At 47.7% G+C, this 25,382-nt stretch overlaps 1 protein-coding gene across 2 annotated transcripts in view; it reads right to left on the minus strand.

Annotated features, from left to right (window-relative positions):
- Nucleotides 1-25,382, minus strand: part of PUDP (pseudouridine 5'-phosphatase) — a 131,959-nt gene that overhangs the window by 72,371 nt on the left and 34,206 nt on the right. For both annotated transcript variants that reach the window (XM_068532750.1, XM_068532749.1), the window contains exon 3: nucleotides 7,854-8,083. In XM_068532750.1, coding sequence (XP_068388851.1) covers nucleotides 7,854-8,083 — 230 coding nt within the window. The remainder of the gene's footprint in view (nucleotides 1-7,853; nucleotides 8,084-25,382) is intronic.

A 25,382-nucleotide genomic window follows, 5' to 3' on the forward strand; every position in this document is an offset into this window, starting at 1 on the left:
TGCCCCTAAAAGCAGAGCACCTTCTCTGGCTGGAGGGGGAGAGACGCTGCAGAAGGAGTGATGTCAAGTGTGAGCAGAGTCGGATGCACCAGTGCTGGCTCTGTGATGGCAGACCCACTGTCAGGACCAGAGCGAGACCTCGAGGGGCTGAGGGCGAAGCCCAGGACACCCAGCTAGGAGACGGGGACTCCAGTCCTATCCTACAAGGAGCTGGATTCCACCAGCCACCTGATGAGCCTGGGCGTGGTCCTTCCCTAGCGCCTCCTGGGAGGAGCCCAGCCAGCCAACATCTTGGTTTGGATTCCACCAGCCACCTGATGAGCCTGGGCGTGGTCCTTCCCTAGCGCCTCCTGGGAGGAGCCCAGCCAGCCAACATCTTGGTTTCACGCCTGTGAGACTTGGAGCGGAGGACCCAGCTATGCCAGGCCCGGAATTCCAACCTGTGGAACAGTGAGATAAAAATCTGCGTTGTTCTAAGTCCCTAAGCTTGTGGTCATTTGTTACGGCAGAGGTGGAAAGGAACACGGGCAACTAGTCCAAGGTTAAGCACCAAAATTCACATTTAAAATTCACAAAATTCACCTAGCTAACTGTGGAGAGAATGATACAATATACAACCAGCACACCCTCTGGCTGTGCTAAGAGGCCTTCAGCTGATAAAACAAACCATGCTCTAATTTGCTGATGGTCCAGAGAAAGGACGCTGGCAAGAAGCTCCCAACCCAATGGCCAGTCTTCTTTATTTGTGCAGAACTCACACCCCAGTTCCTCGTGCATTCACCTGTGCTTTAGAAAACAGTGAGGGATTCCATTTTCATCCAGTTTACGCCCAAGACTCTTAGAGTTAGGAGAACGTTGAAGAACTGGTCCAAGACCCCCAGCATCCCTCAAAGAGATCTGGACCCTCTTGCCAGCATTTAGGACAAGCTGTTGCCAAGTCTGGACTTAAACAAGGGGGGACCAGTCATCCCCACTGGCCTGGGATTAGGTGGGTTCCTGGAACACGGAGATTCAGAACTAGCACTGCACAGGGTCTGGCCGATGGCGAGGACTTAGTCACCCTAGTTTAAACAAACACAGTCACGGGGATGTAGCCACTGTGGACGCCCTCTAAAAAAACAGAAGATCACCCTTGAATTTGTCAGATGCCGTCCGTGGAAATTACTGGGGACTATTAACTCAGTATTTGTTTAAGCTAGCATACGAGTAATCCAGTGTTTCTGAGGTATCTTGTTCATTGTCGCCGCCTAAGAAGCCTTTGCAGACAGACTTTTTTTACCCCAATACAGCAACCCCCCTTCCCCGCTGAGGACAGGCTAGTAACACAGAAGAGGAAGCTAGGACGGAGCCCTGGAGTAACCAGCGAGGGAGAAAGCGGCCGGGTGCTATGAGGAGCCAGGCAGAGTGACACAGAATCAGAGCCAACTACACGAACGCACACGTGGTTTACAAACATTCCAAAGGCAAAGCTGGGAATGTAGAAAGAGGTTCTTACCCCTGGCAGTTAAGTGTCATTGCTCCCCTAGCCCAGCAGAACTCTGTGTGTCTACTAAGGTTGTTTGCGGGCACGACTATCTAATTTTTCACAAATCCAAGATACAACTCATCCTTCTCAGTGTCTGGAGCCCTGTCAAATTTTCATTCTGTGATGGTGGCTTAAAATAGATGGGTTATATGTACACGCTGTTACGAGGGCCTAATGAGAACCATCATTCTTTGAAACTGCCGATACGTGAAGACTGCACAACCACACGTGCAAACACACAAAGAACCGAGAAAACACGTGATCCAACACGGGGATCGCAGCGCCTGGTGCGGTCCGGGGTGGGTGGGTGGGGGGGGTCCCTGGGGCTGGCATGGGACCAGCTGGCTCAAGTGGGAGCCAGACCAAGGGCTCCTGGAAAGCAGGACTCCCTGAGGTCCCGTGGGAGATGAAACTGCTTGGGATGAAGGCAGGACTTGAGGTCATTCAGAAATGCAGAGGCCGGTCGGCTCAGCAAGCAGAGGCCTTGCCGCTGGCCAGCCAGAAGCTGAATATTCACAGGAAGAAGCAAGAAAGTGATGATGGGGAGTTGGGGGAAAAAAACAGGGACCGCTCGGTGCTGAAGGGGACCCAGAACATGCCATGGGAGCCCAAGGATTATTCTGAGCTGAAGACATATGAGAATCAACAGCTGCAGGGAGAGGCTTTTTCTAAATTCTCCTTATCTTCCTAAAAGCAAAGGCTCCCTAAAGAATTCAACTGCCATAAATCCCCTCCCCAGGAGTTTTACAACCGGGGAAGGTTGACTTTTATGGCTGAAGAGAAGTGTGCACAGGTCAGAGCCTGGATAAGAAACTATGTAAACAGACATCCTCATACAACTACCATGTCTCGCATCTGTTCTCCTAAGAGCCCATTCATGTTTCCTAAAAGTCGTCTCTTCTACCAGAAGCACCCCTCTGTCTCTCCCCAACCCCTATTAAGATGGTATATAAGCCCCAGGTTCTCACTGCCTCCTTGAATCATATTTTTCTGGGAACTGCCTCATTATTACACAAATAGAAATCTGTATTTTCTCTTGCTAATATCTTCTGTCTGTTTAATTTACAGGCCCCCAAACACTGAACCTAAGAGGGTACAGAAAACGGTTTTTCCCCCCTCGACAATGGAATTTGGGAAAGCAAGCAACCTAGTCCACAGAAAGTCACTAGGGATACCAAGCAAAGGCAGGTTGGATGAAAGAAAAGATGTGTAATGGGAAGAGTTATGAAAGGAATAGTTGAGATCTTTTTTTTTTTTTTTAATGAAATAAGGGAGGGCCTGGTACATCAGGTTGCAAGAGACATGAAATAATACCAAGACCAGTGACCAGAGGCCCCCGTATTTTCCTCAGTGGTTCTGGGTGACAGGAGAAGACGGTCATGAGGCCTGGGCAGCAGTGGCCAGGGATGCAGGCTCCCTGAGGCCCCGAAGGTGGCTGACTATGGCCCAGTGACTCTCCACACCACCAGGAGAAGCTCCAGCACCACTATGCCCCTAACGGGGTGTTCAGAAGTGAGACACTGACTAAAGAGCATGCAATCCCCCAAAGACAGAAGCCCAGCTCATCTCACCTGGCCGCCAAGTCTTAACTTTCTTTTTTTTTTTTTTTTTTTTAAATTTATTTATTTATTTATTTGGCTGCTTTGGGTCTTCGTTGCTGCGTGCCGGCTTTCTCTAGTTGCGGCGAGCAGGGGCTACTCTTAGTTGTTGTGTGTGGGCTTTTCACTGCAGTGGCTTGTTGTGGAGCACGGGTTCTAGAGGTGCGCGGGCTCAGTAGCTGTGGCTCGCGGGCTCTAGAGCGCAGGCTCAGTAGTTGTGGTGCACGGGCTTCATTGCTCCGCGGCATGTGGGATCTTCCCGGACCAGGGCTCGAACCCACGTCCCCTGCACTGGCAGGTGGATTCTTAGCCACTGCGCCACCAGGGAAGTCCTGTTAACTTTCAACCTGCCAGAAGCAACGCACCCACTTGATTCCCATTATTCTGGGAGGTGAAGCAGCTCTTCCAGCAGCAACACCTGACAGCCTACACCTGTCTGCAGACTTTGGCCACACAGACAATACACAATAAAAAGAGGTATAGAGAATGATTTTTAAATTAACGCATTTCTTTGTCAAGAGATTACATAAAATATATTAACTGCCATTTCACATATTGAAAAGTCAACTCAGGTGACGACTTCTGTAACTGAAGAAATGGTCCGAGTGCTATGTGATGAAGACACTGTACAGATAATCAGAACTCAAGTTAAAATACATTTGCCATTTTTTAACTCTCTAGGTATATAAAGGCTTAATGTGCGAGACCTTCTTCAAAACAAAACAAAAAAGTAATTCAAAAGAAAACTCTGGGGACTTCCCTGGTGGTCCAGTGAGTTAAGACTCCACGTTCCCTATGCAGGGGGGCCCGGGTTCGATCCCTGGTCGGGGGAACTAGATCCTGCATGCGTGCCGCAACTAAGAGTCCACATGCTGCAACTAAGAAGTCCGCGTGCCACAACTAAGAGCCCGCATGCCGCACCTTAAAGAGCCACGTGCCGCAACTAAAACCCGGGGCAGCCAAAATAAATAAACAAATAAACAAATAAATAAAATAACTATGATTCTTTAAAAAAAGAAATAATTGTTCATTAAAAAAAACCCTGAAATTCACCTCTGAACATTAACAAGAAAAATATGTACGCAAGGTAGTGATTGCCATGCTTTTAAAAACTGATTTCAGGTTTTACTTGTAATGTAGTAAATATCAACACAAGAAATCCTGTGTAAATGATGGCATTTTTATTTTGCAACAAAGACGTGCATTTCTGTGGCGAGGCACTCAAGTGGCAGAGCTCACACACCCAGGGGCGCTGGGGTGACTTCCGGCTTGCGGCTTGGTCCCTCAACCTGCCCGGGACTCTGGGCACCCTCGCTCCTGTCCGCGAGCCTCCAGAAGCTCAGGTGCTGTGAAAGCTGGGGCAATGATAACCTCTGCCCTGCGGGGCCCCTGGGATTCAGTGGGGACTCCCGCATGCCAGCTTCCCCCTTGGCATACAGCAAGCACTCAGTGAGTGCGCCTGAGCATGAAGATGGGTTAAAGTGACTTTTGAAGATGGCACAGCATTTTTGCATATCTTAAGCACAAAAGAATGATACATAAATAACTTAGGACATTTGCAATGAACACTTGCTGAATGCCAGCTCTGTCAGGCATTTTCTCTTAGTAAAACGGTGACTAACGTGACAACATAAATTCCCCCTTTTATGATACTTGTGCTTTACTACCGTCCTATTAGTACTACCGTACCAGATTAATTTGGTGACACGCACGGCATCATAAATTCCCAACGGCAACCGTGACTCTCTCTACGGACTTGACAACTGCATGAAATGCCCTTCAACTCCGAGGCTCGCCACCACTATGTGCTGGCACCTGCACTGCGTCAAAGAGGAAGCAGCAGGACGCGACCTAAGAGCTGTGTCATGCTTCCATGAGCCTCTCTGCAACTGCTTCCTGAATTTGGAAGGCAAAGGCAGGTACAAAACGGGCGGTGGGCCTCCACAACCAGGAGCCGATCAACACTGTCCTTTCCTACTACAATACGCACATCTGAGGAAAACCCAAACACCTTAACTGTATCTGCCTAGGAAACGGGACAAGAAAGGCTTCATTTCTGCAAGACAAACACCTGCATAAATAAATGTGGGTGACTAACAGGGGTAACTGGTGGAGAGCACTTTTAGGAGCGAGATTACTCCTCAGATACTCACTTGCTCATTTTCCTTTGATGTGCCTACAACACTGTCACCGGGGGCAACAGGGATGTCCGAGCTCTGCCTCGGTGCCTCGGCGCCTCACCAAGGGCAACGCCCGCCCGTACAGGCCAGAGCTGCACAGCCGTGCCCTCCCCTCCCGCAGCGGCACTTCAACTGGCCTCATGCAAAGCCGGCGTGTGGTCTCCCCATAAACTTGGTTCGCACACACACGTGAAAACCTGGAAACGCCATGTTTCCATGAATAGGGTGCCCGGCAAAGCAAGGACTGCCTGCAGTGGAAAGAAAGGCAGCACCGTCCCCCGTGAACTGCCTCAGCCAAACGGAGGAGGACTTGACGGGTCGGCATCTCGTCTTGTCAGCAGAGAAGACGGGCTAGAAGCAGGTGCTCCTACTCTGAGCTGCTCTGCAACCAGTCTGCTCAGTGGCACCTCACTCTACCTGGGAACAGATCAGTGGCAACCTGTACCACACAAAGACGGCCCTTCTAGGAGGAGGGCTTCATCACCTGAAGGGATGGGAAATTCTTTAAGAAGGTCTTAGGGAAGGAGAACGCATTTGTATGGCATCTGTCGTAGGATGGCAAACACGTGGACATAGACGTGTTCTGATGTAAGAAGCGGAACGACACTGCAGCCGGGACCCGTCCCACCAGCCCTGAGGCCTCATCTTTGACTCCGTGGCTTAGTGGCTGGGCCATCTCAGGCTCCACCCTGGTCATGCAACTGCTTAGTTGAAACTGCCCGTGTACGTGTATTGCGAGGAACGCACTGCCGCCGTCCCTCAATGGCATGCAATGATTCTTCTGGCTGTTGCGTAATAAAAAATACATATATTTGGCCTTTGCCCCTGGTTTCCAGCAGAGAGCTCCTAAAACCCTTGGCATTTCCTGGGCAATCAGAACATTTTTCGTTATTCGTAATAATCCCCTTTCAAGCACGTGTCAGTTTATGCTAGTGAGTGACAGTCCTGGGCCCCAGACGCCTTCGGGATGGGGGCTGGTGGACAGAAAGACCAAGGCAGGATTAGAGCGCTGCAGCTTGCACCCCACCCCAACCTGCAGGCCCGGCGATGCAATCAACAAAGGCCCATGGTTTAACCAGCGGTGCCAGGTCATGGAGCCTCCGCAAAAAGCCCTGAGGTCCTTGGAGCTTCTGAACACACGGGGATGCTGGGAGGGTGGCGTGCCCAGGGAGGGCATGGAAGCGCCAGTACCCCGGCACCCAGACCTTGTGCTAAGCAGCTCTTCCACCTGGCTGCTCCTGAGCTGTACTCCTAAACTAGACCAGTAAACGCAAGTCGTGTCTTCCGAAGTTCGCTGAGTCATTCTAGTGGATCATAACAACCGGGAAGGGGGCTGTGGGGGAACCCACATCTGCGGCCGGCTGGGGAGAAGCGTGAGGGGCCTGGGTACCTCATCGGAAGCTGGCGTCTGCAGCGGGGGCAGTCTCTGGGGCTGAGCGCTCAACCCGGGGGTCGGCGCTGACTCCATCCCAGGTCCTTAGCGTCAGAAGTGCACTGAATCGCGGGACGCCCAGCAGGCGTCTGAGAATCAGAGAAAGCCCGAGGGGTTACATATTTGGACGGCCCTTACAGGTTCCGTGTAGTAAGTTAGGCCCCGGGCCCAAAAAACACATCAGTCAACAATGTTCGCCACCGTCAGCTGCATCGGGAGGCAGGTCTTTGAGTAACCTTCCCTGCGCTTGTGGTTAGTGCGGCAAAGGCTGCCGCCCCATCGCCGGCTCACTGCTTAGCGAGAGGCAAACGGTGAGAAGCTCTCTCACGGAAAGGCTCTTCCCTGCACCCATGCCCCACGAAGCACCGCGCCCTCAGATGCAGGGACCAGGCGGGAGCACCGTCACCCCGAGGGACGCCCCGCCTGCTGTGGACACACGTGGGTCTCCAGCAGCAACCGCTCTCGAGAAGCCCCAGGTGTTCCGGAATCTGCCTCTGCCGCTGGCGGAGGCTTCTTCACCCTCCTCCGTCTCGGCAGCCCCCACGCGCGGCGCGGAGACTCAGCAGAACCGAACAAGCCCGCTCGCGCACCCTCAGCACTCCTCCGAGGCTCAGACGCCACCTCCCCAGCTCCGCCGCGGACCCGGCGCAATGAAGCAGCCGCAGAGGCAGGACGGAGCTCCGCCTGCGGCCCCCTGGCAGGGGAGACACCGAGAAGCATGTGGGGAGAGGGGTGCTGAGCGTTGCTGACTTTCGTCTGAATTGCTGAATTGCAGGGAACGTGTGTGTCCAAGGCTGCTCGTTACCAATAAGGGTGCCGTCGCCTGCATCACTGAAGGCCCCCCTTCCCTGCAAAGTGCCCGTCAGGCAGTGCTCTGCGAAGCCTAGGCTTTCTTACATTCGGGCACCCCAGACGATGCCGGCCGGGACTCCCTGGCCAGGTGACTTGGCGTGGCTGCACTCCCCCACAAAATGAAGGGATCTCCCCACGCACCTCCCAGCCGGCGACCCCACCGCCCTCTCCTCGAGGCCTCAGGAGTGCCGCGCAGCCGCTGTCCACGTGGACACGGAGACCCTGCGCCTGCGCACGGCGTCACCTCCACGCCCGCTGCCGCTTACCTTCTCCGCGGGAGGAGCGGGAGAGAACCTCCGGGCGCAAGCCAGGAAGATGTCTGGCTCTGGCTTCCCGCTCCTCACTTCGGGGTCATCGCCGAGGACGACGTGATGGAACAAGCTGAAGAAGTCCTCGTGCCTGCTGGTCTTCATCTGGAAGGATGCGGTCCCTGAGCTGGTGGCCACGGCACAGGGCACACCGTGCTTCCGCAGGTGGCGGATCAGCTTCTCCACACCTGCGGGGAGGGGGGGAGGCGTCAGTGACGATGGGGCGCAGGTCCCGGCCGCAGGCCTCCAGGGACGCTGTGCCAGCTCTGTCGCCCTGACTCTGCTGCCTCTTCTCAGGCACCGTCTGATCTCACACACTGTCCTGACAGGGGTCGTCAGCCCTGGGACATCCCCGCTCAGCACAAACACCAGAGAGCAATTCAGGGCTCAGCGATAGCACCGCCCGAAGTAACAGAGGTGGTGGTATCGCGATGACGCTGCTCTGTTCGCCAGTCCTATCAGAGCAAACCCAGGAAGGGCCTCTGCACTGAGTACACAGGGCTTTGCTCTGTTTTCTTTTAAAGCAACCAATACACAAGGGCTACGCTTCTGGTGTTTCCTGAGGAAACTCTGTATCGTACAGAAAGCAATTCAGCACTCCTCCCACTGCTGGATCCGGAACCGGCCCCCATCAGAGGCTGAAGGGAAAGGTCGCAGCTGAAGCGAAGCTGCGGGACCACCCACCAAGGGGTCAGACAGTGAAACAGGCTCTGCTTAACGCAGCTGAACGACAATAACAACAACACACCATGTGAAAGACACGCTTCACGTTCCTATCAACTGTGGCGGTTAAGTCCGGGAAACACGTAGGTTAACGTTATCATCCTTGGAGCCGATTAAAAGACCGCCAGTTATCAGAAATGCGACAAAAATGACAGTACTTTCCACCTTCCACACACGCCGATTACAACAACAGTAATGTCTAAATCCACACGAAGGTTTATCTAAGATAGTATTTTAAATAATCAGATAATCATGGCTGTTTCTGTAAGTACGTAAGGCGATGTCCCTACTTTCTCAATTGCTACACAAAAGATTGACACGTTTTTCAATACCTGAACCCATTCAGAAAGGCAACAGATACTGTGATCCTCCAGAGAAACAGTCCTATGAGGTGCTCAGAGGAAAACGTGGACCTCAACTCCACGCCAAGACAATTATATCAGCAAAACCTAGCACTCGGATGGATGTAAAAGTCAGTGTCCGACATCCAATCAAAGTTACCATGCTTGCAAAGGAGGAAATACAACCCATAACCAGGAGAAAAAGGCAATCAATAGAAATGAACACAGATATGGAAGAGATGACGGATATTAGCAGATAATGACCTCCCATAACAGCTTGATAAATATAATTATGCCCAAGTTAGGGGCTGTCAGAATGGAAAAACAAACAAAAATAAAAGTGAGACCCAAATACACGCTGCCTGCAAGAAACTTACTTTAAAGATAAATACTCAGATAGGTTAAAACTAAAAGGACTGAGGGACTTCCCTGGCGGTCCAGTGGTTAAGATTTCACCTTCCAGTGCAGGGGTTTCGGGCTGGATCCCTGGTTGGGGAGCTAAGATCCCACATGCCTCGTGGTCAACAAACCAAAACATAAAACAGAAGCAATATTGTACAAATTCAATAAAGACTTTAAAAATGGTCCACATTAAAAAAATTTTAACAACAACAACAAAAAAAGGATTGAAAACTATGTATTATGTTCACTACCGATCAAGAGTCAGTGTAGCTGTACTAACAAAAGACAAGTGGGCTTTAGAACAACGAATGACGATTATCAGGGATAAGTAGGGATGTTTTGTAATGACAAATAGGTCAATTCATCAAGAAGATATAGCAATTCTAAATGTGTATGCACCAAATAACAGACCTTCAAAATAGGTAAAGCAAAAACTCACAGCACAGAAAGGAGAAAAACAGACAGATGTTTCAAATTCCTCTCTCAGTAATTGACGGAACAAGTAGAGAGAAAATAAGTATGGTACTGCAGACTTCAAAAACACTATCAAGCAACTTAACCAAATGAACATTTATATAACACTTTACCCAACAATAGCAGAATACATATTATTTTCAAGTGCATATAAAACATTCAACAAGACAGAATACACTATGAGCCAAAGAACAAGTCTCAAAAATTTTTAAGTAACTGAAATCATACAAAGTAATTTCCCTGACCATAGGAGAATTAAAATAGGAATGGTATTTGAAAAATCAAAAACTGGAAGAAAGAAAAGAAGATCTACAATCTAAGATGTTATCTTAAGAAAGTAAAGGGAAAAGAAAAATAAACTCAAAACAGAAAACAGAAAACAGAACATAGAAAACTGATTAAACCAAAACCTAGTCCTTTAAAAAGATCAATTTAATTGGTGGGCTCTTAGCTAGACTGATTAAGGAAAAAAAAAAAAAAATCCAAGTTTATCGCAGTGAAAGAGGGACAGCACTACAGGCCCTTAAAATAATTAAAAAGGATACACAAAATATGACAAGCAACTTCATGTCAATAAATCTGCTAACTTAGATAAAATGGACAAGTTCTTTGAAAGATAGAAAGCTCACTCAAGAAGACACTAATAACCTAACTAGCCCTAGCTCTATTAAAGAAATTGAATCTATAGTCAAGAACCTTCCCAGATCTAGGACTGGATGGCCTCACTGGTGAATTTACCAAGCATCTCAGAAAGAAAGAAGAAATAAAGAAACTGCAAGAAATTGGAGGCAACGCTTGCTTCCCCAACTCATTTTATGAGGCCAGCACTTTCCTGATACCAAAGCTGGACAAAAGTCACACAAGAAAACTACAGACCTGTATGACTTCTGAACACATATGCTTAATTTCACACTGAAAGGAATTTCCAACCAGTGTGAAAGCATTCTACGTGAAGGGTTTCTATGGGGTGTGAATCTATTATGTGAAAACATGAAAAAACCACAGCGTTCAAGATTGTTTGCAACAAGCACTGATTAATAGCATGGAGAATTACATTTATCAGTTAAATTTCAGTAAAAAAAACCTTTACTTAACGGATGAATTAAGATGGATGAAAGAATGCTTATAAACAAACAGACATCCAATAATCACCTCTGTCTGGATACGGTGATTAAAGTTGAGTATCAACATGATTTGAATTTAAAACAAAATATTCAAATTGTATTACACAATAGTAAACCAACATATTAAAAAATAATGGAGCATATTTAAACAGATGTTTTCTCTAAAACCTACTGGAAAAAGAAAACTTTGCTGGGAAAGTTCTTTGGTGCTACTGATTTTAAAAATTTAAATATAGTTTATCTCATTTCAGCTTATCCTTCTAACATTTCTAGTTCTGTGAATATTTTGTAATGTACCTAATGTAACAGCACAGTACTGTACATAAATAAGTACATACAAATACGCCTATATTGGAGTGAGTACTCAACATTTTTATCCATAGGGGAATGAATCAAAAATGGTTTTCGGGGCTTCCCTGGTGGCGCAGTGGTTGAGAATCTGCCTGCCAATGCAGGGGACACGGGTTCGAGCCCCGGTCCGGGAAGATCCCACATGCCACGGAGCGACTAGGCCCGTGAGCCACAATTGCTGAGCCTGCGCGTCTGGAGCCTGTGCTCCGCAACGGGAGAGGCCACAATAGTGAGAGGCCCGCGCACCGCGATGAAGAGTGGCCCCAGCTTGCCGCAACTAGAGAAAGCCTTCACACAGAAACGAAGACCCAACACAGCCATAAATAAATAAATAAATAAATAAATAAATAAAATTAAAAAAAAAAAATGATTTTCGGACAACTGTTGTTCTTTTTTAATTTGTTGTATTTTATTTATTTATTTATTTATTTTTGGCTGTGTTGGGTCTTCGTTTCTGTGCAAGGGCTTTCTCTAGTTGTGGCAAGCGGGGGCCACTCTTCATCACGGTGCGCGGGCCTCTCACTATCGCGGCCTCTCTTGTTGCGGAGCACAGGCTCCAGACGCGCAGGCTCAGTAGTTGTGGCTCACGGGCCTAGCCGCTCCACGGCATGTGGGATCTTCCCGGACCGGGGCACGAACCCGTGTCCCCTGCATTGGCAGGCGGACTCTTAACCACTGCGCCACCAGGGAAGCCCTATTCATTTTTTAAGTGAACAAAAAATTTTGTTTTTAAATCAGGGAAATAATCTTTTAAAAAATTAGGCCTATTCTGTTTGGGTTTGAAAAACACACACACAAACCTGAAACACTTTTGTATCCTTTAAATACTGTACACCAACTTTTTCTTATTCAGTCACTCTGAGAAGTAAAAGACTGAAAATGTGAAAGGAGTTCCGTCCTGTGGAGAAGCTGGTTCATTAGGTACATAAATGAAATCCACCCAACAGCTTGTAGCCTTGGTGTGCTTAAGTAGGTTTCAGGGCAGGGCAGAAAGACAGCTCTTGCTACAAAGAAGCCACACTCACAGGACTGACCTACAGGGGAAGAAATAAGAAATGTGGAGCATCAGGGATCCTGATAGAAGAATGTTTCCATCTGACTTCATCCTAGAGACCTAAGATTGGTGAGAAAGGACACAGAGGCTGCCACGAAAGTGGATCTGAAAAAAGGAAAAATGCAGAAAAGACAGCGGACATGAGTTCTTTCAGGTGGTGCCTTGGAATTCATGCGTTGAGTGGGTATATCCATCAAACCTCTAACTAGCTCAGGCATCATTTGTAACACTTCACCCTGAACCCAGAGAGGGTTCACTCCCAGGGGGGAGTGAACAGGACCCAGGGGAAGATGATACCACACAGCAATGCACACACCGCGTGTTTCAGGAAGCACAGAGCGGCTGCTGAAGCCACCAAGGGCAGTGGGTCAAACGGTGGCCCCCTAAAGATATGTCCGAGTCCTAAGCTCTGGTGCTTCTGAATGTGAACTTATTTGGGACAAGGGTCTCTGCAGGTGTGATGAAGGACCTCCAGAATGAGATCATCGTGGATTTATGGTGAGCCCTAAATCCAATGACTGGTGTCTTAACTCTGTTCCTGCTGTTACAATAAAACACCACAGGCTGGATACTTCATAAACAACAGAAATTGATTTCTCACAGTTCTGTGGGCTGGAATTTAGATCAAGGTTCTGGCAGATTCAGTGTCTGCTGAGGGGCCCCTCTTCCTGGTTCACAGACGACTGTCTACTCCCTGTGTCCCCACATGGTGCAAGGGGTGATGGAGCTCTCTGGGGTCTCTTTCATAAGGGCACTAATCCCATTCGTGGCGCTCCACCCTCATGACCTAATAGCCTCTCAAAGGGGTCACCTCCTGACACAATCACACTGGGGCGGCGGGGGTGGGTGGGTTAGGGCTTCATATATTATGAACTTGGGGGTGAGGGGGGATGACAAACATTCAGGTCATAGCAGCTGGTGTCCTTACAAGGGGAGACACACAGACACAGAGGAGAAGCCCCGTGAAGACGGAGGCAGAGACGGGAGGGAGGCGGCCACGAGCCCATGGACGCCTGGAGCCCCCGGAAGCTGGAAGAGGTAGGAAGGATCTTCTTCCCCCTGGAGTCTCCGGAAGGAGTGCAGCCTGCCCACACCCTGATCTCAGATTTGTGGCCTCCAGAACTGTAAGAGCATAAACCTCTGTTGTTCCAGGCCACCAAGTCTGCAGTCATTTGTTACAGCAGCCACAGAAACTGTGGCCCCAAGGACCCAAGGTAGCAGCACTGGGTGGTGGAAACTAGAAGCTGGAGCCTTGATTCTGAGAAGACGACATAATTCATGACTATAAACATGAACGTGTGCTGGCAACGTTTCAGCAGTTGTTAGCAATCAAGGGCAGAGCTCAGGAAAGAAAAAGGAAACACACACACACACACACACACACACACACAAGGGAAGAGAAGCCTAGCAGCTGCTCTCGGCATCAGTAGGAAGAAGCCCGAGGAGCCTCCAGCTGCCACCTCAGACCCAGAGACCAGGCCACTCTGCTGGGATCAACAGCCAGGAGGTGCGAGGGTGCTGGGAGCTACAGGAGCAGGTTCTCAGAGGGGGGATCTTGACACCTCTCCCTGCTGACAGAAGACCTTTAGCAATGCCTGGATTTTAATGTCACTGCGGATTCCTAAGGAGTACTTTGGAAAGGCATGATCGCAGGCCATGAGTTCACATTCCAGGGCAGACAGGGGAGATAAGGTCCTGCTGACTCACCCTGAGGGTTGCCCTTTCCAGGGTGGCTTCTAATTAGGATTCTTACCTACGTATGGGAGGATGGTGGGGACAACCAGACATTCCACCCTCCTTCCCAGGGCAGGATTTGGAGAACAGGCCCATCAAAGGCAATGACAACTGAAGTGAAGGGTCGCCTTCCAAGACGAGCAAGGCCCAGGAGCCTCAAATTTCCATCCGCCCCATAACACACTCAGAGGGACCTGACACGATGCCTTCCCAGTCTACCACTGTATTTAGGGCAGTGGTTCCCCAGCAGAGACAGTTTAGACCCCCGCCCCCCGGGGCATCTGGCCACATCCAGAGACATTGTTTGGTTGTCACAACTGGGGGAGGGGGGGGCTCCTGGCTCTGGTGGGTGGAGACCAGGGATGCCGGTCACCATAGGCAGTGCCGTACGCAATGTTCTCAGTCAGGGCAGCGTAGGAATGGCCTAGAAGTCCAGGGGTCAGATTCCTCACTCTTCAGTTTACTTCTCCAAACCTGCATCCTCACCTATAAAATGTGAGTAAGACCAATCCTGCCTACTTCACGGGACGAGTATAAAAACTGCAGATGATATAAAGATATAGGAAGCATGTTCAGTTTTCAATTCCTACACAAATAGGAGATGATGGAAAAAAAGAAAAGGTGGGTGCCTTCTCAACAATTCACATCAAAAATGGATTGATTTCCTTCACCTGATGCATCCAATAGAGACGAAAGCAGCAGTGTCATTACTGTGGCTATCAAACTAATATGAAAGTGATCAGCCCAATTTGTGGGGACCAGAACAGTCAAATGAGATAATTTTCCACTGTCAACTATTTTTTCCTTGCTGCCATTCTGCAGAAGTTTCAACACTGTGGCCAGAGTTTTTGTGCATGTTGTTTTCTGGGAATTATCTTAAATATAAAACTCTTTTTTTTTTTAAATTTATTTATTTTGGCTGCGTTGGGTCTTTGTTGCTGCGTGTGGGCTTTCTCTACTTGTGTCGAGTGGGGGGCTACTCTTTGTTGCAGCGCGTGGGCCTCTCATTGCAGTGGCTTCTCTTGTTGCAGATGGAGCATGGGCTCTAGGCGTGCGGGCTTCAGTAGTTGTAGCATGTGGGCTCAGCAGTTGTGGCTCGCAGGCTCTAGAGCACAGGCTCAGCAGTTGTGGCGCACGGGCTTAGTTGCTTCGCGACATGTGGGATCTTCCCGGACCAGGGCTCGAACCCGTGTCTCCTGCATCAGCAGGCGGCTTCTTAACCACTGTGTCACCAGGGAAGTCCTCAAATATAAAATTCTCGGTGTTATCGTCTATGCTCTGGGGAAGGGTCCGGTAAGGAAACAGAAAGTCTTCCCCTGTGTTCCTGTCTAGGCTGCCGCAGAGATGCCGCAGGCGCCAGCGAATGGGAGGCTGCAGCAAGCCCCTACCGAGGGTCCTCTCTTTTCCACGGGTATCTCTCAGAGGAGGGCTCTGTGGTGAGGTGCTGGAGCCCCACTCAACATGCCATGACACTGCGACTCAGGTCCCACTGAGTGTGTGCTCAGGGGGACACGGAAGCAAGGCCCTTCCCCTAGTGGCTGTGTGACTCGGTTTGGGGGAGAGGAGACAGGCACAGCTGTGACATTTACAGGAAAATCCTTTGTACGGCATGCAATTACCACCATTTTCTACCTCGCCTGTCCAGGAACTTTAACAAAATACAACTTCATAATCCGTGAACGGCTTCTGGTATTTAAAAACAGAAACGAAATTTTTTTTATTGTGGTAAAATATCATAAAGTTTACCATCTTGTGCATTTTTAAGTGCACAGCCAGTGGCATTCAGGAGCTTCACCTTGTTGTGCAGTGGTCACCACCAGCCATCTGGAGAACTCTCTCACCTCCCCAGACAGAAGCTCTGTCCCCACTGAACACTGCTTCCGCCCCAGTAACCTCCGCACCACCTTCTGTCTCTGTGACTCTGACCACTGCAGCTGACTCCTGTCAGTGAAATCACACAGTATTTGTCTCTTCTGTTTGGCTTCTTCCCCTGAGCACAACGTCCTTAAGGTTCACCCGTGTTGTAGCCTGTGTCAGAATTTCCTTCCTTCTTAAGGCTGAATCAATGTTCCACTGTAGGAATATAAAACATATTATTTATCCAGTCATCCATCAGTGGACACCTGGGTAGCTTCAAGTTTTTGGCTATTATGAGTAGTTGCTTTCCATTCTTTAAAAAATACAATTTTTTTTATTTCTTGAAAAGCAAGCCGCAGCTGAAATATTTTGTCTGTTGTGCACCGCATCCCCGAAATAATGCTAGGAGTAGATCTTCCAAGATTGAAAATAAATAGACTAATATACAGCTGACCACTGAACAAGAGGTGTTTGAACTGTGTGGGTCCACGTTCAGGTGGATGTGTTTCAACAGTAAACACTACAGTGCTACACGGTCTGTGGTGGGTTGACTCGGCAGGTGAGGAGGAAGTGCAGACACGGAGGGCCGACTATAAATTACAGGTGTTGTTCAAGGTTCAACTGTACCCTTACTGTCTGTGCACACACTGCGTCCCCACTGCTGGGCGGGTCGGCTACAGGGAAGCTGTGGGATGCGGGGCAAGCCAGGCGGCCCCCTGGAACCTGGCCGTGTTCACTGGGACGACAGGTCACTCCTCACCCCACACAGGTGCCACCCACCCCCCGAGTCCGCACCTGTGCAGTCAGCACCTGCTCCTCAGACACCCAGAGCCTGTCCAAGCGGCTGGAAGCCACTCTCCTCAGCTGCCGACGCCCGTGACTAAACCATCACGGCCATCTATCTACCCATTTTCTCTCCACTGAATTGAGGGATCTTTCAGTAAGGACTTCTTTTATCCATGGTCTTTTCCTCCCAAGTATTTAAAAATCCACAGGGGAACCGCCACACATTTAAAAACAAACTGCAGCTCATTCTTTTGAGAAAAACCTTTACGCCCACAGTTAAGTAATAGCTAGAATCGCGGGAAGACAAGACATATATATCTCGTGGCTTAGTCTAGGATGTCTCTGTTATAATTTAGTCAGTAACAATTCAGGCACCTGGCAGTCTTTGAATGCCAGAATATTTAAACCAGGAAAAAGGAGTAACGTCCATGTACATCATCAAATTAAGTCAGTACTCTACAGGACAAGCGGAATCAGAATTGTAAAGGTCTGTTACTGGCATTACTGACCAGCAAATAATTTTGAAGGAGCGTGGCATCACGAATGTGGTTTGTTACCACGTCCATACTCAATACTGTCCTTTCACTGCTGTTGTGATTGACTTCATGATGAGAAAAGCTATGAGTAACCTGAGACTCACACCTTCTCTCCGTATGTGCTGTCTGCTGGATTCTTTTTATGTTTGCAATTCTACAGCTTCGGTGCTTAAGTAATAATGACTCTTGACACTTCAGTTCCAGTCCTGGTTTCTCAGGTGAATGTTAATTTTTGCCAGTACCACGTCACACTGTCACCTCACATGGGACTGTGGTCCACTCAGACTTTCTGACTCCACCTTAGGTCAAGCCCTCATATCCTGGTCCTCCTCCCGGCTAACTCTCCCCTGCCGTCGTCATCATGTGCCATAAACCCAGAGGAATCCCCCCGCCCCCACCCCCGGCATGGGTTTCCCTCTGGCACATCATCTCTTCAAAACTCCCACTGGTTCTAGAAGCAGCTGACAGCTTAGCTCAAGACTAAAGACCTAGTCGAGCCGAAGTCCTTGCCCATTTCTCAAGCACATCAGCAGTAAGAGGCTTAGCTTCGAGCCGCCTCTATCTCACATGCTCTCCGCAGTTTCCCCAAAGTTCAAGCCCCCGTCCCGACCACAAAGCTGCCACTGCTCCGAGAATATTCTGCTTTATTTTCCTCCACTCCCCTTCCACCACTCTTTTCTGAATTTCTCTTTCTGACGTAAAACTACATGTTACTGTAGATTTCCACTTAAATGGCTATGCACCTGTCCTAAGCTGATAAATGGCTATGCACCTGTCCTAAGCTGATTAATGGCTATGCACATGTCCTAAGCTGATTATACACACCTTTCTTTAATGTGCCCATGAGCAGCCACCCAGCACCAGATGCCCTTACGGACTGAGTGAAGGAAGAGGAGAATTACAGGATGACCCTAAGGGAATGAGTGCCTTCTTGCCAGGACGGTGGACCGTATGTTCAGAAAGTGGGGCGGCAGGAGCCGATAATGTCTGCTAAGAGCCATGGGGGACTAAGGGCATAAGACACATGAAGAATAAAGTAGAAGAGAGAAGCAGAAGGCGGGGGGTGCGGGGGTGGAGACGGACATCATCACCCAGGCTAAAGCAGGCTGGCAAAGAAGAATCGGGCTTGGGCAGAACCGGGACTGGGGCCCACACCACGGAGAGCGGTGTGCACTTCGCGCCCGGGCTGTAGTCTTCAGGGGCGCTCAGGGACAAGGAGCGCAAGCACCCGCTGAGCCCGGCGAGGACCATCCTCCTGCCCAGGGAGTCCCCACGTGCGCTGCTCTCCAGCTTACGTCGGGGGGCCGCACTCCACGGTGGGCACGGCCGCGTTCCTGGTTTCCCGAGGGGACCGGGGCCTGCGGAGCACGGGGACACGGGGAGACTCCGCGGACGGGAGAGCGGGGACTGGCCGCCCCCCGCCGCAGAGGCCTGGGCACCACAGCCTCGGCTGCCCGGGGGACCGGGGATCAGTGCGCACTTCCGCTCGTCTGCTGGGTGATCTGAGCAGGAGGAGGGGAGAGAGCTATAACCCGAGGGAGCGCGGTGCGGCGGGGGTGGGCGGGGCCGGGGGTGGGGGCCGGCACCTCCGAGGGGCCCGAGTGATGGGCAGCGCGTGGGCGTGGGCGATCGCTCCTGGCCTCGGCCTTGTACCCCTCCTGTCCACTGGCCCAGATGCCACGCCCTGGGCTCTTCCGTGGGAAATCCCCCCATCCCAGCCCGTGAAAAAGAGCAGGGAAAGTAGAGAGCCAGGTCAACAGGAGAACCCTCCGGGGGGTTTCACATCAGAAGAGGCACCGACTTTATGACTGGCCTTCTACACCAGTTACTCTCGCTGAATTATGCCAAAATACATCATTTCATCCACCTCAAAGAATCCATGACTGAAGAAATGTGCTTCAAAATACAACGGAGCATATATACAATCAGCATCAAAATACAATCAGCACCCTTCATGGGGACCCTGTTAAAAAGGTTTCCTTACGTCCCGTGGCAAAAATTGTTCTTAGGTTAGGCCACATACATTTCAATACTTCTTGTCAAAAAGTTGTGCCACGATTCAGAAGATGTCTCTTCCCAGAAGATAATTAGACCTTTCTCTGACCTACACCCTGTATTTCATCACTAAGGCATGTGGTAAATGCCTACAGAACATACTGGTCAAAAGTATTTCCCTCCTAGATCATTCATGACCCACTTCAAGGAGAGGCATCCAAAGCATTCAGTCATTAGGCTGCTGATAGGAAGGTAATCAAGTCACTTATGCCTGGCCTTCAAGCCCCATGGGCCAGCCCTACCCTCCCAAGTGGCTGGACCCAGGCAAGGACACACCCGCGTCACTATCAGGGGCTAATTTGCTGGTGCCTGGCCCAAGCGGGGCACACCTACATCATAATCAGGGCCTGCTTCCCCTGGTGACTGGCCCAGGCAGACATGCCTGCATCACAATCAGGGTCTGCTACCCCTGGCAAACTGCCATCCCTTCCTTGCTAAGTACCTGCTGGGGCCACCGCTCTCACCCTGAAGTAAGAGCTTCATTCTCAAAATGAAGGATATTGAATTAATAATAGACCGTCCCTACAGACAGCCTCCTGTTCTAATGGGCTCAAGATGCCTTCCACACCCTAAAATGCCCCACCAGAAAACACCTTCAGAAAGAAAAGAAATGAGAGTCAAGGGCTATGCTACCATCCACAGCTGCGTGGTGGTAACAAAACGGTGAGTGAACAAGGTGAAAACCTAGACCTAGAAAGAGGGCAGTGGTGACTTTTTCTAGTTATAGTCACCACACCCGAGACTCCCCAGGAGGTCACCTTTCCGGTGGAATTCAGGTTTGGCTCAGATAAAAGAGGCGACGCGAGGAACGCAGCAAGGGTGGAAACTAGGGAGCGAAGTACGTCTTTTTGGGTAGACAACTTGATCTCTGTCCTTACTGTTTTTGTGACTAACATGTTATAGAACAGAAACTCTAAGGAAATGTGCTTCCAGGTCTAGGTTTCCACACAGCCTTTCCTTCGGCTCCACAGTCCGTCCTGCGTTTTCCTCCTGTTCTTCTTCCCTTCTGGGGTACGTATAATCACCAAATACTGCTTGTCATCCTAACCCACTCAGAACGTCCAGTGGCACCTTCTGACCTCGGTCCCTGGTCTCACCCAACATCCCAGCACGATTTTACATGTCTCCTGTTTGGTGCGTTCTTGGGCTTTTCTTTATACTCTTGTCATCTTCTCATGCTTAGCTCACCTCCCAGTTATGTGTGTGGAAACGACCTCATGTTTTCAAAAAGACACTTTAGAACCACTGATAAGTCCTTACTCTCATCTGTGAGGCTTGTAAAAGTTTAAGTATACACAAAAATTCTCAGGCTAAAAAGCCAGATTCATAACCTTGATCAATCAGTAAATAAAGAGGTCCTCTACCCCTCTTGTCTAGAAAGAGGTGAAAGAGTAGCACAGAAAGAAGAGTCATCCAGGTGAGTTCTGTAGGACTAAACTGTCTTTGAAGAACTAGTTCCTGCCTCACTTCTATAGTGGAGGTGTCTGGATTCAGTTCTCTTCTGTTGCTACCTACGATTAGCACCTTACCTAACTCATACCTAGTCACTGGGAGAGACAAATGAGGATACTACAATGATTGGATCACCAAGCAGATTTCACAATATAGACTTGTTGGCAATCCAGCCAAACAACCAGACTAGCTGGATGAGACATTATATTTTCTTGGAATTGTAGTATAACATATCTCAAGTAAATCTTAAAATATAGGACAAAAATTCTAGAAGGAAAACCACTTGAAAGGCTTGGGTGGATAAGGAAGAAAAAGGATATTTACATTCCTAAAACATCACAGGTGCTTCGTATGTTAAACCATGAAAGAGACTCCAGGTCAAATATGAACTGTATAGACAAATCCTTAGCTGCATTAACTAAGAAAAAAAAAAAGGACTCATAACTACAATCAGAAATGAAAGATGGGACATTAAAACCAATGCCACAAAAATAAAAAGGATTAAAGGAAAATAATATGAAAAATTGTATGCAAACAAATTGGATAACCTAGAAGAAATAGATAAATTGCTAGAGACATACAACCTATCAAGATCAAAGCAAAAAGAGAAAGTCTGTTCAAACCTGTAACTATTAAGGAGATTAATTCAGTAATCAGAAACCCCCCAACAAAGAAAACAGGACCACATGGATTCACTGGAGAATTCTACCAAATTTTAAAGAATTAATACCAGTACTCCTCAAACTCTTCCCCACAATTAAAGAAGACGATATACTCCCAAACTCATTCTGTGAGGCCAGCATTACCTTAGTACCAAAGCCAAACAAAGAAACTACAAGAAACTGACACAAATATACTCAGCAAAATACCAGCAAACTTATTTAAAGAGCACATTAAAAGGATTATACACGATGACCAAGGGGGAACACAAGGATGGTTCAACATACAAAAATCAGTGTGACACACCATACTAACAAAATGAAGGACAAAAACCACATGGTCATCTCAACTGATGCAGAAAGAGCATTTGACAAAACTCAGCACCCTTTCATGATATAAACACTTAAACTAAGAATAAAAGAAAACTACCTCAACATAATAAAGGCCATATATGAAAAGCACACAGCAACATCATACTCGATGTGAAAAGGCTGAAAGCTCTTCCTCTGAGATCAGGAACATGCAAACATGCTTTCTCTTGTCACTTTTATTCAACACAGCACTGCAAGTCCTAGCCAGAGCAATCAGGCAAGAAAAATAAATAAAAGGCATCCACGTTGGAAAGGAAGAACTGAAGTTATCTGTTCGCACATGACATGCTCCTATATGTAGAAGATTCCACACACATACACAAAACTGTTAGAATAAACAAATTCAGCAACATTGCAGGATACAAAAATCAACATGCAAAAATCAGTTGCATTTCTATACACTAACAATGAACAACGTGAAAAGAAAATTTAGACGCTTCCAGTTACAATAGCATCAAAGAGAAATAAAGTTAACCAAGAAAGTGAAAGACGTGTACACTGAAACAACAAAACACTGCTGGAAGAAACAAATAAATAAGACACAAATAAAGAAGACACACATAAATGGAAAGACATCCCATGTTCACGGACTGGAAGATTTGATACTGTTATAATGTCCATACTTCCCAAAGCGATCTACAGATTCAGAGCCATCCATATCAAAACTCCAACAGCAATTTTTGTAGAAATACAGAAATCCATCCTAACATTTATATGGACTCTCAATGGAACCTGAAGCGCCATTAACAATCTTGGAAAACAAGAACAAAGTTGGACAATCTCACACTACCTGATTTCAAAACACATTACAAAGGTACAGTGATCACAACAGTGTGGTGCCAGCATAAACACAGACATATAGACCAATGGAATAGAATAGAGAGCCCAGAAAAAACTCCTCACACATATGGCCAAATGATCTTCAACAAGGTTACCAAGACCACTCAATGGGGAAAGGACAGTCTCTTCAACAAACCTGTGTTGGGGAAAGTGGATATCCACGTGTGAGGAACAAAGCTGAACTCATACTTTATGCCATACACAAAAATTAACTCAAAAATGGGTTAAAAACCTAAAGGTAAGAGCTAAAACTATAAAGTTCCTGAAAGAATACATAGGGAAAAAGCATTATGACACAGGATTTTTTAAATATCTTCGATATGACACTAAATGCACAGGCAAGAGCAGAAACAGCCAAATGGGAGTACATCAACCTTAAAAAGTTCTGTGTATCAAAGGACACAGTCAACAGAGTGAAAAGGCAACCTATGAAATGGGAGAAAATATTTGCAAATCATGTATCTGATAAGTGGTTTATATCCAGAATTTATATAGAATTCCTAGAACTCAACAAGAAAAAAACAAATAACCCTATTAAAAAATGGGCAAAGGACTTGAATAGACAATTTCTCCAAAGAAGACATACAAACGGCTAACAACATATGGAACAATGCTCCACGTCATTAATCATTAAAGAAAGGCAAAACCAAGAGATTATCACTTCACACACATTAGGACAGCTACTATCAAAAAGACAAAAAATGACAAGTGTTGGTGAAAATGTGGAGAAACTGGAACCCTTGTGGGCCGTTGGAGGAAGAATAAAATGGTACAGCCAGTATAGAAGACAGTTACGGTGGAGCCTCAAAAGACTAAAAACAGAATTACCTTATAATCCAATAATCGCACTTCTGGGACCATACCCAAAAGAAATGAAAGCAAGGTCTTGAAGAGCTATTTGTAATATACATGCTCACAGCAGTGGTTTTCACAACAGCCAAGAGGTGGAAACAACCCAGTTATCTATAGGCAGATGAAGAGATAAACAAAATGTGGTCCGTACAGTGGAATATGATTCAGTGGAATATGATTCAGTCTTCAAAGGGAGAAAATCACATGCTACAACATGGATGAACCTTGAGGACATTATGCTAAATTTAAAAAGCTAGTCACAAAAGGACAAATACTGTATGAGGCACCTAGAACAGTTCAAATTCACAGAGATAGAAAGAAGAAGGGTGGGCGCCAGGGGCTGGAGACGGGGAGGAATGGGAGTTAGGGTTTAATAGGGACAGAGTTTCAGCTTTGCAGTATAAAAAGTCTGAGAGGGCTTCCCTGGTGGCGCAGTGGTTGAGAATCTGCCTGCCAATGCAGGGGACACGGGTTCGAGCCCTGGTCTGGGAAGATCCCACATGCCACGGAGCAACTAGGCCTGTGAGCCACAACTACTGAGCCTGCGCGTCTGGAGCCTGTGCTCCGCAACAAGAGAGGCCGCGACAGTGAGAGGCCCGCACATCGCGATGAAGAGTGGCCCCCACTTGCCACAACTAGAGAAAGCCCTCGCACAGAAACGAAGACCCAACACAGCCAAAAATAAAAATAATAAATAAATAACAAATAAATTAAAAAAAAAAAAAAAAAAGGGACTGAATTTAAAAAAAAAAAAAAAAAAGTCTGAGAGACGGAGTGGTGATGTTTACACAACAACTTCAACATTCTTAACACTACCGAACTGTACACTTAAACGTGGATAAGATGGTAAATTTTAAGCTGTTTCCTGTGACATATGGATGCGTTCCCATCACTAAAGTTTGTCAGGATTACTGGGTGTGCAAACAGCCCAGAGGCAGCTGATGAAGGGGGTGTGAATCGTGGTGCTTGTACCCGTGCCTGAGGGGTGTGTGTGTGTGCAACCCAAGAACAGTCCACATGGTTTCTGTGTGACACAGGCAGCGGTACTAGCAGGGCCCTTTGACAGAAAATTCTCTAGTTCCAGGGAATACTCAATCTGCCCCTCTGGATACGTGTACAAATATAGATAACAACACACGTTTCAAAAATGATGACGACTCATATGAATACAATTTTGAATCCAAAATCACTGCTGTAACTGCAAACTTTTTCTCCCTTAGCACCAGGAATTCTAAAGACTGAGTATTCACCTTTTCTCCGAGAAGAATCTTAAAATAATACTTCATTTTAAGGCATTTTTTGTCCCTGTAATCTAGAGCATTCTTGACCTTCTCACTTGCAGCAAGAACCAGAAGGCAATTCCATTGTGATCAATCTTCAGTTAACATGCTCCAAGGGAGAAAAATCATCTTCCCTTTCAAAGGAAAACAAGTAAAGAGAGCGATAAAGGCCATACAAACAGACACGTCAGAACAGAATTATGCCTTTAACTTAAAAAAAAAAAAAATTAAACTTCTTCGGGGAGATTTAGGTGCTTGCTTATCATCAAAATGTTAAAGTTTGCATCGCTGCTGAAACCTTAGTCGTGTTATCTGATTATGAAAAGAAAAAGCCACCTAGTTTAAACATTGAGGCAATTCTGTCAGGAATGTAATCTTTACATAATACTGATGCAAACAAAATGCAAATGTCTTTGGACCTCAGGAGTCAGTGAAAGGAATGTATATTCTTTTAAGAAGCCTCTAAAAAGACAAGATTGAATCGCAGCATACTGACAGCATCCACCAAACTCTCTCTGGAGTCCCTCTGAGCCTCACAAGGAAGAGAATTTTCCGAGAAGTTATCAAGACCAAAGGACAACCCCAGCATGCCCCG

The sequence above is a fragment of the Eschrichtius robustus genome, chromosome X (genome assembly GCF_028021215.1).
Source record: "Eschrichtius robustus isolate mEscRob2 chromosome X, mEscRob2.pri, whole genome shotgun sequence".
Lineage (NCBI taxonomy): Eukaryota > Metazoa > Chordata > Mammalia > Artiodactyla > Eschrichtiidae > Eschrichtius > Eschrichtius robustus.